The sequence below is a fragment of the Macrotis lagotis genome, chromosome 6, assembly GCF_037893015.1.
Source record: "Macrotis lagotis isolate mMagLag1 chromosome 6, bilby.v1.9.chrom.fasta, whole genome shotgun sequence".
Lineage (NCBI taxonomy): Eukaryota > Metazoa > Chordata > Mammalia > Peramelemorphia > Peramelidae > Macrotis > Macrotis lagotis.
This window is the reverse complement of record NC_133663.1, coordinates 43,648,037-43,664,750: the sequence shown is the minus strand read 5'-3', so window position 1 is coordinate 43,664,750 and position 16,714 is coordinate 43,648,037. Positions and strand designations below refer to the sequence as shown.

At 39.7% G+C, this 16,714-nt stretch overlaps 1 protein-coding gene across 10 annotated transcripts in view; it reads right to left on the bottom strand.

Annotated features, from left to right (window-relative positions):
* Positions 1-795: 795 nt before the first annotated feature.
* Positions 796-16,714, bottom strand: part of ATP11B (ATPase phospholipid transporting 11B (putative)) — a 151,067-nt gene continuing 135,148 nt past the window's right edge. The window contains exons 29-32 of one of the 10 annotated variants that reach the window (XR_012469335.1): positions 15,771-15,895; positions 8,321-8,454; positions 5,768-5,873; positions 5,120-5,208 (exon numbers count right to left, since the gene is read on the bottom strand). Coding sequence is in view for 9 of the 10 variants with exons in the window: in XM_074191008.1 (XP_074047109.1) it covers positions 8,352-8,454; positions 15,771-15,895 (228 nt within the window). In the remaining variant the exon portion in view is untranslated. The other 9 variants (XM_074191008.1, XM_074191007.1, XM_074191013.1 and 6 more) reach the window with 9 other exon arrangements.

The following is a 16,714-nucleotide window of genomic DNA, read 5'->3' as shown; positions in this document are numbered from 1 at the left end:
ATAATAAGTTTTGGAATCAGGTTTTCTCAGGTCTGCTACTTTTTTTAGGTGTCCTTGGGCAAACCACTTTGTCTGAGCCTGAATGTCAAACCTTTCCCCTTTAAATCTCCATTGTGTGAAAAGTGGCCTATCCAGTTGGACCTTCTTCAACAGAAGTGGTGGACACCAGTCCTCCACTACTTCAGGCCCCTCTCCTAAGACAAGGACAGTAGAACGGCATCCTTGTTTTTGTTTGGGTGTCTGGGAGAGAGACAGACACAACTTTAATCTTGTTCCTTTGAACATTCTGAATATTTAGGTTCATCTGATGCCATGTCTTTGGTTTGGCTGCAGTCTCTACAGACAGACCACGTTCCTCAAAGTATGTGTTGGCACATCTGACGTGACCATTGGGTGGCATCAATAATAGAGCTTCATGTCTCCCAGGCCCAAGTTTTTCTGCCAGTGTACCCACCATACTACTTTCTTTTTAATTGAAAAGCAAACACTGTTCAAAATCTTTGACAAATATTCAAACTTTTGGGAAACGAGTTGTTTCTTGCACTTTTTCGGGCAGTTGTGACCCAGCAGTTTCTTTAAAGGAAGTCCCTCTTCCTATATGCTTGGAACTAAGCAGCTTGCTGGGGCTTCCTGCACACCCCCCAGGGCAGGGCTTGGATCCAGCCCTGGTTCTCAAAGTCCCCAATAGAAGAAACCCTTCCTTCAATAAATGTGCTGCCATTACTCCAGCCAGGTAATTGGTGTGTTTCTATCACTCAAGGAAAAGACTGTCAGTCAGTCTGAGGAAAAGAGATATTCCAGAAATGGCAGTATTTATTAGATGAAGGCATAATCAATTGTATATTTATTGCAAATGGAGAAATTGATCTGGGTTCAAATGCTGACTCTAATCACCCTGTTTGATCCCAGGCTACTTCAAGTCCCTGAGTTCTGTGTCCTCGTCCTTAAAATGGGGATAAGACTTAACTTTGCCAATTGATTGGAAGAAAGAGGAGGAAGGTGCCTTATTAACCAAAAAAATGCCAAATGAATGGAAGCTTCTGTTTGATTATAAACTCAGTGTTTTTTGGTGCTGAGAGCAGAGGACTCTGGCTGTTATTGCTACCACCCACAAAACTTTTTCACTACAGCCAGAAACAGATTAAGTAGCAAAAATAAAAACATAATAACCCTACTTTTATTATTTAAAAAAAATTTTTAACACCACTGGTTCAGCAGATTAAAGTCAGGGTGACCTGTCTTTGAACCCAGGCTCAGTTTCTGTCTGTTTATGAGTACAATAACAATACCCACCCTTACAGGAAAAATATGTCAAGCCCTTTATAAATCTTAGCGTGAGCTATAATTATAAATACCATAGTAATTTAATCTTTAATATTTAAGCTGTTCAAAAAAAGAAACATTTTATCTAAATGGGAAAGTTTTATTATTCAATAAATATAATCTGGCAAACTTCTAAAAAACATTTACTGACGGCTGTACAGTAAGCAAGTTGCATTGATTGACAACATACAGAAAATCTTAAAAAGGATTTCATCACATAACCACAGTGTCTGAGGTCCAATATTTGAACTACATATTGCTACAATGTCCAGCTGCTAATGCCCCTTAAAAGCAAACATTCATCATTATAACAAACATGTCATTTAGATAACATTTTTATAGGATTATCCTTCAAGTTTTCCCAAAATAAAACCACAGCCTAATAGTTTTTTTTTTCCTTATGAAAATAGAGGATTACCTCATTTCAAGATATATGTACAAATGGGACCAAAATTCAACATGGTTCATACCTCTTTGGTGTCTGCCTCTTTCACGGATGCCTTATTGAAACGGATCCTTCCTTTCTCCCTGGCTGCTTGAACAACATCCACTAACAAGCAATCACAATGAGCTTTAAGGAAAACTATCTCCCAGTTGAAAGCAGAGCTTCAGTTTTTTAATTAATGACTTGTCTTTCTATCACTCATTCCCAATATATTCCTCTAACAATGATTTAAATAAAAATCCACAGCACATTCATTCATTATCACCTTGAACAGCTTGTGTGCATTTGAAACTGTCCCCATCTCTTCAAAGCCCGAGGACTCCTCCGCAATTCTTTTGTCTGGAGCAAAGTTTCTCAATGACCTTGACCATTCTCAGCTTACTAGAAAGAGCAGGGGGTGGGTGCCTTCCTGGCAGGCTGTGTGGTCGTGGCCAGGCAAGTCAGGCAGAGCCTTGCTCTCGAGCAAACATGGAGGAGCACCCCAATGCAAGTGGCCGTGAGGCAGAGCCCAAGGGAGGCTCATCAAGTGGAGGGCAGCCAGTCATAATTAACCTCTTCATTTCCAAAAGGGGAATTCTGGGGAAGACAGTCTGCTTTTTTGGCTCCAATTTCATTTTCCAACCCTGCCCCCATCAAAGCCGAAGCAAATATTCTGCACCTCAAAGCTGTTGCTGGAATGCTTTCAAAAAGTGCAGCAACCTTCCTTGTTCACCAGCCAGTGGGAAAACAGCTGGCACATAGGCAGGCAAGCTGGCCATCATTTAAAAAGTCAGTTCTAAATAAAAAAATTGAAGTTAAAAGATGGGATCTATCTATCTTTGTTGGCAGAAACATTTGGATTAATTATTCAAAGTACCCCATTTTTAAGAGACACAATACAGATGGATAGAGTTAATGGAAATATTTTCCATAACTTATCCTCATCACATTAAATTTTGAAATACAAATTTCGGCACTAGAAAACAGATTTTTCTAAAGGTGAGTATCCTGTCATTTCATGCTCAGTAGACTATCATACTACATATCCTAAATTTTAAAACTTTCTATTTTCAACTTAATCTAGTTTTATAGTAGGTGGGTAAGCTTTTAGAAAACACATGGATGGAACAAGAACAACAAAAAGCTCAATGTTAATTTACAAAGTAATAGTTCGTTGGCTGAATCTACTATTTGCTTCACTTCAGTTTCAAAAAGTGTAAAATCCTTAAGATTCACTCAGAATGTGACTGGAGGAAACGTGAGTGGGTTATCATTCTGATGACTTAGGGTCTAGGTACAGAGGCAGAGAGACTGCTTGTGTCTCTGGGCCTTCCACTCCAAGACAGATGCAGTAAATCTCTTCTATATCCTTTTATTATGTTGTTAGACTTAAGTGGATAAAACAGCAAATTTATTTTAAGTGTGCCTCACACCCCCTTGAAATGCAGTGCTCATTTCTAGAATATTTCTTTTCTAAAAGAGATTTAGTACACCTGGAAATTTGTTAGAAAAAAATGTCAAAAGTAAAGGTAAAATTCTGAATGAAATACTACTGAAACACAAAACTCTTCCATTAATCAGAAAATTTCATCAGAAGAAAGGTAAGTTCTTGTAACTCCCTACCTCCAAATCTCTGTAGCCTTACATAAATGAAACTATTTGCTTAATTGGGAAATCAATTAAAATTTTTGAAGTTAGATTTTTTAGATGGTTTTAGGATTGGGCTAATACAGTCCACATTTCATGCTTGAAGTTGTTTTTTCCCCTAATCTTCATAAGACACTTTCACATCCTGAAAATATGAATTCACTAAGAAATTAAATTAATTAAAAACCAAGTACAACCTTGAACATTTGGATGAAAAATCACTTTTGACGGTTGAAACAAACCAAGTTAACCAGAGTCACAACCAACCAATTAACTTTGCATCTTAACTTCTAGTTTTGTTGCCACTGATCCAAAAAAAAGTCTAGCATTCTCATCAGAGCACAGTATTCACTTAAAGTCCTGAAATATCTCAGGTATTATTTCATTTGGGGGGGGGGGAGTAGGGAGGTGGATGGAGATAAAGCCAAGACTGGATGTTTATTCTTCCTCCAGCTTGTCAAATCTGGTGGCAGTTCAATGAAGGCAAAAAAAGTGGCCCTAGTCGAAGAGTTTTCCCAAAGGAATCCCAGAGATGGACATGACCCTCTTGGACAGGCTTCATGCTGGAGGACTGGCTCATGTAAAGGCCCACTGCACAAACTCAAGTTGATGATGGCACTGCTCCTAATCTGGAAGCCCAGCCACACTCTAGTTTAGATGCCCTTGCCACATTACTTGCATCTGTACCTGAATTTATTTATAATACTGTCCAAATTTATTTGCATTCTTTTATTTTATACATCTGTATTTACAACATTGCCACACAATGGTGGATCAATAACCTAGATTAATGAAGGGCAGAGAAAAAGGGCTTATGTTCTTCAATACAAGACCAAATTGAAATAAATACATTAACTGGATTCAAACATGCAAAAAAAATCCAATGATAAAGTTATGAAATAATGCCTATACTAACAAAATGGTACTTCATCTTGTCATAAAAAAGTTCCCTAGTAAATTGTTGAAACTGCAATTTAAGATCTGATTTTTGTTTTAATTGGAACAAGAAAAATACCTCTCTGGTCTTACAAGGCTAGGACTCAGACATGAACTTTCCTGATTCTGTTTACCAGTTTTTAAGAGGTTGGGTGGGTACCTAGTTACTATTTGCAGAGGTGAACAAATAATGGGTAGGTTTTCTTTCCTTAAAAACCCTGTCCCATGAACATTACAAAAATCAATAAAGCATTAACATGGGTCACAAGGGAGAGGGGAAACCTTTCTCAAATGCAGCTAAAACTTCGGCCACAAGAAGCTTCAATAGAATAAAAAATATAGAATAAAAAAATATAGTTTTTAAGGCAAACTTTTCAGCACAATTTACAAAAGCAGCTTTAAATATAGCAGGGGGCCCTAGCGAATGACTGAATATTTTAACATGTAAACAGGAGCTTGCTCTCCCTTTTTCCACTTTGTGTCCTCAGCAACAGCTGAAATGCCATTTGGTTCTCAGGATTCCAATTAATCTGTGAGGCAGCAACTTAAAACTAGGATAGGGATGTTTCAATTTATGTTCAAGGTTTACTGAACTTGGGGTTGGAATATAGAAAAACATACATGGAAGGAATTTAGTTCTTAAAAAGATTTGTTCTTTACTTCTGAGCTTGAGTGTGGCCCTATTCCACTGGTTTCAGGAAAAAGTTTGACTGAACTAATGATCATGAATCGAAGAAAGCCACTGAATTTTTGGGAAAACACTGAAATGGCTGCCCACAGTGCTAGGATTGTTCCTTTAATAAGCAGATGAGTCCATTGTGGAGAGGGTCAGGATGGTCCTGTCGTTGGAACAGAAGGGGTCCGGTGGGCTCCATGATCTACAGTAACAATAAGAGACAAGTTTGGCGCACTGGGAACCTCAGTTTTGAAAACCAAAAAAAAAAAAATTAAATTCTAAGTTTACATTGCTAGCAGACTGAATTTTGGCTCATTCTAAATGAGGCTGAACACACAGGGACTCTGCCTTAGGAAGAGGCACCATGGACCCCAGGATCAAAGATGACCTCATACACAGTTCCTTAGCTCTCTGGAAGGTAATCCAACTCTACTTGTTTCCTTTTCATCAATAAGGTCTGGCCCACAAGAGCAAGTTGGGGGTATTTGTGGCTTTTTAGCAGAGGTACAATTTAAACTTTTAAAAAACCCAGATGAACTACTAAACTTTTTTCTTTTCAAACAACTCCTAAGACAAATGGAGACAGAGTGACTCGGTGGTGGAGGGCCAGGCTTTGAATTCCAAAGGCCTGGGGCACTTGGCTGAGTGACCTATCGGTGTCTACCTTACTAATCTCTGGACAGACCAACACACTCAGGCTCAATGAAGGATCTGGGGTAGGTACGTGGCTTCTCAAGTCCCTTCACAGGAGGAGGACTTACTTCCAATGAAAATGAAATCGGTTTTTTCCTTTATGTAGAATAGCATTTAGTTCTCTCACTACAGCTGAGGATTTTGTTTTTTATTACATATATCCTCTATGAAAACCTGAAAAACAGACATAGAGGACGCACCAGTTGACAAAATATGAAGACAAACACTAACACAGGATCAGTCTTCATGGCATTCATTCATTCATTCACTGGCCACTGAACTGTCCTTGGGCAGAAGGGAGGGGCAATCACTTCCCCAGCCCTAGGACAAGGGGAAGAAGAGCTTCAGGATGCCTAGAGGGTTGGGATCTTTAGGTGACAATGGCAAAGGTTGAGAATGATCTCCCTGTAGTGTTTCCTGTTCTACTCAAGTTGTTCAAAAGAAACAAAGGTCTCCCCCAACCTAGACAGTTGAGTTCTACAGGAAGTAAAAAAAATACTGAACTAAGGAATCTGGATTGCCATAGCAAAGTCAACTCTATATTTTAGCTATCGTGGTTTTCCTTCAAATTAAACAGTTCAATTAAACCGAGGAGGATTTAAATATGTCAAATTGACCATTGGCAATCTCTGCATAGCCCTTTGAATAGCACCAGAAAGGTTTGCATATGGTTTTTCTTGGCCTACTTAGCAAAATCCAGAATTCCAGGAGATCTCTTAAGGTTTTAAAATTATTCAGTAAGTTTTGGCTCTAGTGGGAAAGGCTGAGTAAAGGGGGCTATGGCAGCAGTAATTTACAAGTGACCTGAGAAATTGGACAAAATTAGCAAAGTGCTTAAATAGTCTGTCAAATATTAATTTTAATTACCCAATGCTGAATCCTAGACTTAGGAAAATGTAATTCAAGAGGGGGGAAAAAAAAGAGATCCTGCAATAGGATTCTAAGTGCCTAAGAGTAAAAAGTCAGGGGATAGGATCACCTTCCCTCAGGAGATTTGTTCACAATCAAAGCCAACTCATTTTCCTGAAGCTATATCAATTGCTTATCCAGGGAGGAAATGTATAAAGCAACATAAAAAAATAATTATTTAAAGGTTCCTTTTTCTAAAATAATTATGAAAAGAAGTGCTTATATGTTAGAAAAGATATCAAGAAAAAATGGAAATGGACAAACTGCAAACAGCAAAAATGTTCATTGCTGGCTCAGTCAAGTCATTCCAGATTTTAAAATTTACTAAAAACATGATTTTCATACTTTTTTCTGAGGAGCCAAAACTTAGGGGGAAATGTCAGTTCCATCAGAATGCTGGCTTTGAGGTCCACACTGGCGGGCAGGTGAAGGACTAAAGATCACACTATGAATCTGCTCCTTCAGGCCAGGGGGCCAAGGCATGTGGCATGATTGTCCTCAGAAGAATTCTCAATTCCATTAGAGGAGGCCAGGAAAGCCTTCCAGGTGCTGCTCTGCTCAAGTGACTATCTCGTGTAGGGGGTGAAGTCACCATATACATAATTATGTCCTAGCACGATGAAAATATTAACAATCACATTTTAGAAGCAGGCAACAATGTGGTGATTGGAAGCATAGACATTGTGCTAATCCAAAGCAACATCTATAAGGTCAAGTCAGCAGTGATCAAAGTTGTGTGGAGGGAGTTGTTCAGATCTCAGAAGGTGTGAATGATGTTACACCCTTTATCCTTAAGACAGAAAATTAGCCTGAATATGAAAGTCATTTAGCAGATTCCACAAAACTGTTCCCTTCCACCCTAAGATTCAGAAAGACTTAGGGAATTAGGACATCATTCACAAAAAGAGAAACCAAATATACAAAAGGTTATTTCAATTCCCCAATCAACCAATAAATGTGAATTTTAGTGAAATGCATGAGTTTTAAAAAAGAAACCAAACCACCACAAATGTTTTAATTCATTTCACTCAAATGTTGATTATCTCCCCACAAATAAGCATTCTATAATTTAAGAAATGATCAGGTATTTTAATACTTTAGTGATGGCACCAGCACCTCAAGAGTTCTAATATAGATTTTAAAATTTAATTTAAATGAGATAGAAGTGCTAAATTAAAAAAATTAAATGCAATATAACTTAAGAAGGAAATGGTGGTAGGGAAAAGAAATACTGCCTTTTGTACTGAAAAGAATAATTCAAGGTCCAGTCCTCAATAGCACACCTCAAAGAGATACATTAAGAATAGAAAAGTGAAGCTTTCTGACTTGACAAATTAGATTGTTTTGTCAAGACAAAAAGTTAAAACCAGGAAACAAAAGAATACAGCAGATGCGAATGAAAGACATACAATCAGAGACGACTGTTAGAGCTACACAAGATCCCATACACAATGTATTAAAATAACTGTAAGAGAAAGTTCAATAGCCAGAAGTCTTCCAAAGTCATTTTCTCTTCCATTTGGAGCCTCTGGCCCCCCCTCCCGGCCTGGCCAGAAAGCGCTCTTTCTACAGCGATCTCCCGGGTCAGCCAGCACTGGCCGCTGCCATGGACCCGAGTGGCCCTGAGCGGTCACTGGGGAGCTAGCGTGGCTGTTTGTCCCGGGCTATAGGAGACTCCTCTGCAGCAAAGGCTACCGTGAGACATGCCACACCTGTTAAGCTGGGCCGGGCTGCAGCTCCCCATCACTCGGTCCAGCATCCTTCCAAGAGACGCACACGCTGCTTGCCCCTCTGGGAAACAGCATATTGAGTCCAAGCACTTGACCCGGGGATTTGTTTCAGCAAGCTACAAGTTGAAATACAATGGGGGGAAAAAGGTTAGCATCCCTTGCTCTCGGTTGTCAGAAGTTTCCCTACATCACAACAACCACAAATGTACATTGAAAAGGAAAATAGGAAAGTTTTTCATTTAATGAGATAATTAAAAGTTTTTATGACAGTCTGAGTATGTTATTATGAATGAGATATGAAATAAACATACTAACAATTGAGTGGTATATCATGTTGCCTAACAAGTTCTGTGAATTGACCACCTTGATCCAAAACAATCATTTCCTGTCTGCCTTTTTTTAAACATTTCAGGTAAAAGACACTTGGGAATCTGAACAAAAACCTAGTGAACAAATGAGACTAAATAAGCTTTATGTGCATTATACAAGATCATGTAGAATTTAAACCATTTCAAAGAACAAAGAATTGTCTGACTGGTAGAACAGAGAAGTCCAAAGCTCATTTACAGAGCTTTATTCAAACCCTAGAAAGTAGAATTGTTGTAGAGTTTGTTCCAGCATGAAAAATACCGCCTCTGTTCTAGACATGACTGCATAAACCTTTTTAAGAAATCACATGGGAAACGGAGCCAAAATTAGAGTTACCTGCTAAGAGCTAAACCAACAGTTCTATTAAAATAACATTCAAGACTTTTATTGTTTTATGGTAATAAAGGGATGCCTAGGTTAGGCTCACTGAAGGAATCCTAATTCATCTCATTCTCAGAAATTTTTAAAAAAAATTAAAATTCATTCCAATGAAAGAAAATTAGTTCTATATCTATAGATGTATGGTATAATTATATATATATATATATGCATAAAATTAAATTTTTTGATGGATTCTTTTTAATTAAAAATTATAGGAAGGAAAAAGGAAAAGAACTATATATGCAGGGAGCTGGAGGGGAAAGGAGCAGTTTAAAAAATATTATGTTGCAAACATCTAAAAAGTAGGGGACTGCAGATGGTACCCATCCGCTCAGTGCTGGGAATCTGGGGGAGGGGTGACATGCCAGTGCCTCCCCCAGACTCGCTCCCAAGCCACCACCCCAGCCGGGAGCCATCAAGAGTGCCTGATGGCAGGAGGGGTGGCCCTCCAGAGCAAAAGAACTTCAGGCTCCCAGAGGCAGCCCCCGGGCACTGGGAGCGGCTGGAGTTTCCTGACCTATGCCCTAGGGAACACCCTGCACAAAGTGGGGGAACAGCGGGGGACCTCTGCCAGAGCAAGCACGTGGAGCCCAGCCCTCAGGGTACATGTGGTCTTTCAGCCTCCCAGATCCAGAAACAGAAGCTGGTAAGCAGGAGCCCCCAGGGCATCTGACCACATTCAGATCCTGATCCCAGTCTAGGCCCCCCCCACCTCAGCCCCGTGGCAGAGGGGGGCGCTTATGGTCATTCACAGACCAGGAGGGAGGACAGAGCTTCATACACTGAGACCCTTGTGGGAGTGTCCCAAAAGCTCAGGAAGCACCCCCCCAAAACAGGCTAAGGCCGGGAAAATGAGCAGAGAAAAAAGAGGAACACCATTGAGAAATACGTTATCTATGATCCCAAAAAGGATCAATATACTCAGTCTGAAGATGAGGAAGCACAAGCTCCTGCATCTAAAGACTCCAAGAAAAACAGAAATTGGGCTCAGGCTATGATAGAGCTCAAAAAAGACTTTGAAAATCAAATGAGGGAGTAAAAGAAAAACTGGAAAAAGAAATGAGAGAGATGCAGGAAAACATGAAAATGAAGTCAGCAGCTTAGTCAAGGAAATCCAAAAAAAAAAAATGCTAAGAAAATAGCATGCTAAAAACCAGCTTAGGTCAAATGGATAAAACAGTTCAAAAAGTTACTGAGGAGAAGAATGCCTTAAAAAGCAAAATTGGCCAGATAGAAAAAGAGATAAGAAAACTCTCTGAGGAAAACAAATGCTTCAGACAAAGAATAGAATTCAGGGAGATTGATGAATTTACCAGAAATCAGGAATCAATACTTCAAAACCAAAAAAATGAAAAATTAGAAGAAAATGTGAAATATCTCATTGAAAAAACAACTGATATGGAAAACAGACTTAGGAAAGATAATTTAAAAATTATCGGAATACTTGAAAGTCATGATCAGGAAAAGAGCCTTGACATCATTTTCAAAGAATTACTACAGGAAAATTGCCCTGATATCCTAGAAGCAGAGGGCAAAATAGAAATGGAGAGGATCCACCGATCTCCCTAAGAGATCCCAAAAAACCAACCCCTAGGAATATTATAGCCAACTTCCAGAATTCCCAAGTCAAAGAGAAAATATTACAAGCAGCCAGAAGGACACAGTTCAAATATCATGGAGCTGCAGTCAGGATCACACAGGACTTAGCAGCAGCTACACTGGAAGCTCGTAGGGCTTGGAATACAATATACCGGAAGGCAAAAGAGCTTAGAATGCAGCCAAGAATGAGCTACCCAGCAAGGCTGAATGTCGTCCTCTTCCAGGGAAAAAGATGGACTTTCAATGAACCAGGGCAATTTCAAATGTTCCTATTGGAATGGCCAGAGCTGAACAGAAGGTTTGATCTTCAGATACAGGACTCAGGTGAAGCATGGAGATTGGAGGAGAGGGGGGAAATATGAGGGACTTAATGAGGATGAACTACATGTATTCCTGCATAGAAAAATGACACTGATAATACTCATATGAACCTTCTCAGTTAATAGAGCAGGTAGAGGGAGCTTTTATAGATGAAGCACAGGAGAAAGCTGAATTTGAAGATAAAATGTGGTGTAAAAATGGAGTCAACAGAAAAAAAGGGAAATGTAATGGGAGAAAGAAAAAGGAGAGGTGGAATAGTCCAAGATATTTCATATAATAAGATTTTTCTTTATTACAATGAGCTATTGCAATGATATGGAAGGGGAGAGGCAAGGGGGAATGAGGAACCTTTGCTCTCATCAGAGATGGCTAGGAGAGGAAACAGCAAATATACTCAATGGGGTATAGACAACTGGAGTAAGAAGGAGGGGGGAGCAGGGGGAAGGGGTGGGGATGTGAATAAAGGAGGAGAGGATGGACCATGGTGGGAGACTGGTCAGATATAACACATTTTCTTTTTTACTTTTTTACTTTTTCTTTTTTACTTCTTGCAAAGGGCTGGGATTGGAAGGCCTGTCCAGGACCATAGGGCCAGGTGGACACTGGGCCTAAGGGGTGGTATGAGGGGCTCAGGGCTTCTTGGCCCCAGGACCAGGGATCTGTCTGCTGCGTCGCTCAGTGACCCTACAGCAGAGTCAGAGTGAAAGGAGAGAGAAAATAGAGTACATGGTAGTGGAGAAATAAGAAAGGAGGGAGTTGCGATCAGCAATGGCAACAGTGGAAAAATATGGAAATAACTTTTGTGATGGACTTATCATAAAGAATGTGATCCACCCGCAACAGGTGTTGGAACATTTTTTATTATTATTTTTTTGGGGGGGGTGCAGGGCAAGTGGGGCTGGGTGGCCTGCCTGGGGCCACATAGCAGGGTGATGGTTGGGTGTCTGAGGCTGGATTTGGACCTGGGTGCTCCTGGCTCAAGGGCCAATGCTCTGTCTGCCACCCAGCCACCCCTACTGTTATTACTCTTTTATTTTGGGTCTTTTTTTTTCTTTTTTTGGTTTTTGCAGGGCAGTGGAGTTGGGGTGGCTTGCATGTCACACAGCTAGGTAATTATTGGGTGTACGGGGCCGGATATGGGCTTGGGTGCTCCTGGCTCCAGGGTTGGTGCTCTGTCCACTGTGCCACCGGGCCATACCTACAATTATTACTATTATTTTTTTAATTTTAATTTTTTTCTCTCCCCTTTATCATTCAAGCGAGTCTGTATTTTTTGAGGGGGGGTATTTTGTTTACTCTTAAACAAGAATATTTTATTAATGTATAAAAACATTATTTGTACAAAATGAGAATATTAAATATTAAAAAAATAAATAAAATATTAAAAAGTGTGCCTTTTGGCATCGTGGATCCATCCCCAAGCCTCTGTGCTTTGCTGCTATCCCTACTGAGACACAGGAAAGCTCTCTGCTCTGTACAGTTTTTCCACATCATGCGCCTTCCCTAATCACTTCTTGTCTGGCACCCCTTCACACTACCCTCTGGCTTCTATCCTTCCTGCCTGGCCCCAGCAGCTCCCACCCTTGGGTAAATGGCACAAACCAAGCCCCTGACCCGACTTTTAAAGACGTTGGCCCTTTGGGAATGGGGGAATGGGTTGAGAAACCTTGAGAACTAAGACTCCTGGGTGAAGGGGGGCACAGAATTGGCATGCCAAGGCTCTGGGAAGGAGAGATGCAACTGGCTCTGAACTAACTACCCTCACTAACTGGCAGCTTCAATTTAGCCTTTCTTGTGTGAAGGAATCAAACTGCTGTTTGTGTCCTCAAAACATGCCTCTGCAGATAAAGCCCCAGCAGTCCACCTTTACTGTTGCTGGGGGGGGGGGGGGGTTTCCACCTTCACTTCTCCAGCTTCAGGACCACTTGCCCTGTGAAGGCTCCCTGGGGACCAGAGACCCCAGCCCTGCTTCTGAACTAATGCTCTTCATGGCTGTCACACCATTCCTCTGCCCCTCTTTTGAGATATTTTTCTAACACCTTTGTCCCTTGACCATAAGTTATTTTTTCTCAGCCATTTCTTTATCAATCACAAAACTCAATGAAGAAAGGCTCTTTTTTTTAAAGGTTTTTGCAAGGCAATGAAGTTAAGTGGCTTGCCCAAGGCCACACAGGTAGGTAATTATTAAGTGTCTGAGGCCAGATTTGAACTCAGGTACTCCTGACTCCAGGGTCGGCGCTCTTATCCACTGTGCCACCTAGCAGCCCCAAGAAAGGCTCTTTTAAAGAGAGGCCTAAAAATTATGCTTTGAAAAAAGTTCTTTGTAAGAATATGGAGGTCCCCTGGACCCCTACCCCAACAACTTACCCCCATGGACTCAAAAACCCCTGCGATGCTTGTACCACTTGTAAAAACCTCATCTTGTAGTTGTGCATTAGGGATGGTTGCTGGAGGCTGAACACATCTTATTAGGTCAGATTTCTCAGTGTGTTATGCCATAGACACAAATGCAGCCTGAGCAGCCCTGTCAAGGTGCTGCTGGTGCCAGAGCCCAAAAATGGTGAGTTGACTTTTTGAACTTCTCTTAAAAGAACTTTCCTTATTGAGTGACATTCTTATTTTAATCATGTGCCTATAAATTTACCACTTTATATAATTAAGAGATGCCCTTGGTTATAAGGGTGTCTTTCAGGGCAGCTGGGTGGCACAGTGGACAGAGCACTGGCACTGAAGTCAGGAGGACTTGAGTTCAAATCTGACCTCAGAAATTTAACAATTACCTGGCTTTGCAACCTTTGGCAAGTCACTTAACTCATTGCCTTGCAAAAACTTAAAAAAACCCAGGGCATCTTTCACTCTGCTGATTATGAAGCCAAGTCAGGTCCAGGAGGAAGGTTAAGCTTGGTGGCCTGGGTGCCCACATATTAGAGGGGTCTCTGAAAGTTGTAGAGCTGATGTCTCATGTAGTTTGGAAATGATTCAGATAGAACTTTGTGGCTGGAGAAGATGCCAGCCCAATAGGCTCAAAAGCTGAGAAGGTTTGACAGTTGCTAACTCTTAGATCTTGCTTTAACAAAACCCAAACCAAAGCAAGTCCCTCTACCAGGGACTTTTTACTGGCATTAGAAGTTGTAAGAAGAAAAAAATAGGAAAAAAAGTAGAAAAGATGCTGCAAACCTTCGTGTTTTGAGTTTTCTTCTTAATGTGTGCTAGAGGTGAAAATCTATAAGTAACAAAATTCATAAGCAAATATGAGAAGCAGATTGAGAAGCCTTTAGAAGGCCAGATGCTGCTCCAGCACGGGTTCAGAGAAGATGGTCAGACGTTCACCTTCCTGGTGTGTGGCCCCATTCAATCACCTGCCTGCTTCTCTCAGGCCTACAGAATATATCACACAATCATAATGAGAAATGAGAAAGCAGAGCTTTCATCCTGTCTCGAAGACTGCTTGTGTTAATTTAATAGGTTCCCCCCTCAAAGGCCCTCGTTTTAAATGCACAGTCCTGATAAACTGGGACTCTGCTATGCTCAGGCATTTCAGAGATTTCATAAAAAAAAAAACAAAAACAAACAAAAAAAACCCAACCACAACCACATTTTGCAAGCTGCCAACTTTACAAACAGCTAGGTGGGAACTCTCAGCTTGGTAAGACCATACCATCACTTTCATTGAGGCCAGCCTCTTTCAGTGGTGGGCACAGTCCTCTACAACCTTCATCCAACTGGCTAGTGAATATGGATGCTTGGAATATAAACTAACATTCACAGTACCATTCAAATAATCACATAAGAAGAATTTCAAGGCTTAACCAAGGGAATAAATATATAATAAAACAACATTTGTGTGACCTGACTTTAAAGGGCTTGGTTCCAAGGAGGGACCCTGAAGACAAACAAAGGCACTAAGAGGGATCTGCTTACACAAAGTATGGCTGTGAAACTTGTCTTCAATTAACTTTGTCACAAATCACTTCATTTATATTTTAAAGATGAATCATAACCAAATTTTAAACATTAAAAAAGAAAAGACAGGTGTAATTGGCCAGCAGTGTCTTTCTCTTCCACAAAGTATTTCTGCTTATAATCAATTCAATATTTTCCAAAGGTCAAAAAGGCTAAGGGATTTGTTTGGTTTGGCTTCTATGGGATGGATTTGGCATCTACTGTCTCACAGAAATTTTTAAAAGTTACATTTTGTTTCTTCTTACCAAGTGGAATTAAAACTGCCTCAAATATTAAAGATTTAGTCCTAGTGATGAGAAAACTGCCTGGTTCCATGCACATACTCTCATGCATTCATTCATGAGAGTTTACCTTATGAGCAATTTTTGAAAAATTTCTTTAGGCAGACACTACCCCTCTGTGTAATTAAGTGTTAAAATAGATCACAGCTACCATTCTAAGAGAAAACAAAGACTTCAAAAATATTAGGAATTATTCCACAGATTATTATTTGCAACTAAGACATGTCATTTCATGAATACCATAAATCCAAAAATCATAAGGGTATTTTTCTGCACTGTGGTGCAAGTTAGCTTTTTTCTTTTAAAAGATAAAGTGATTACTAAAAAAAAAAAGAAAACCAAAAGTCCACAACACAACCACAAAACCCTAAATCAGAATGATGAATGAATAAGAATGGATTTTATGAAAATTTAATAAAAAGAAAAATGGCATGTGAGTTTCCACCAAGACACATGGTAATGAGTAGAATGAGCCCATGACTGACTACCCAGTGAGGTCCAGTGGGAGGAGATACTACCTAGGGCATGCAAGCTCTGCTCTGCTGCTACCTGGATCATCTAGCAGTTGCCTACTGTCCTCCCCTCTGTGCTTGCTTTCAGCAAATTCATATGCTGAGCTGACTGAGCCCTTATCTTCTTCCATCTAGAAGGACAGAAAAGCAACAGTTCTCATGTTACAGAGAGGAACGCTTTCACCATTATGCAGGTAAATCAGAGCAGATGCAGGAAGGATCATCACAGAACGGGGCACGGTTACTTTCACAAAGAAGGGCTGATGATAAGCTTTTCTGTATAGACAAATCACACAAAATAAATTTATGATTTACAGCTACACAAAAATGTTATAAAATACACAGCAACTGATAAACATTTATTTCTCCTACTGATACGTTTTATTTACTAACCAAGGGTTCTACTCCTAAGGTTATTTTCATGTTTTCTTCTTACCTCCTTTATCATTAAGAGGATTTTTTACAGTCTAATTGAATTTTAAAATTTGCACTTGGTTTTCTATCCCTTTTTATGGTGGCCAGAGAAGAAAGAGTTCCGTGGTACATCATACCATTCATGACTAAATTTGGTTCTCTAACTCTAATTACTAAAACTTTCATCATAATTTAACTTTTTAAAAGAAAAATGACTACAGCAAGTCTCCATTTTAATATCCTCTATACTTGTACAAATTAAATTTCCTAAAAAATACTTTATTATGAAAAATATCAGTATTTAAAAAAACTTATCTCTTTAAGGAGATGATCTTTTAATATAATAAAAACCCCCAATAATGATAATAACTAAACATACCAAAACAAATTCTGACATCATATTCTCTGGATTGTCTCTTGTAGTCATGAAACACTAACCAAAAACTATTTATGAAAACAGTACTTAATGTCTCATATTTTTAAAAAAGGAGGGGGGAAAATCAAATGACTAAATTTCCCAGCTTCAAGATATGCCT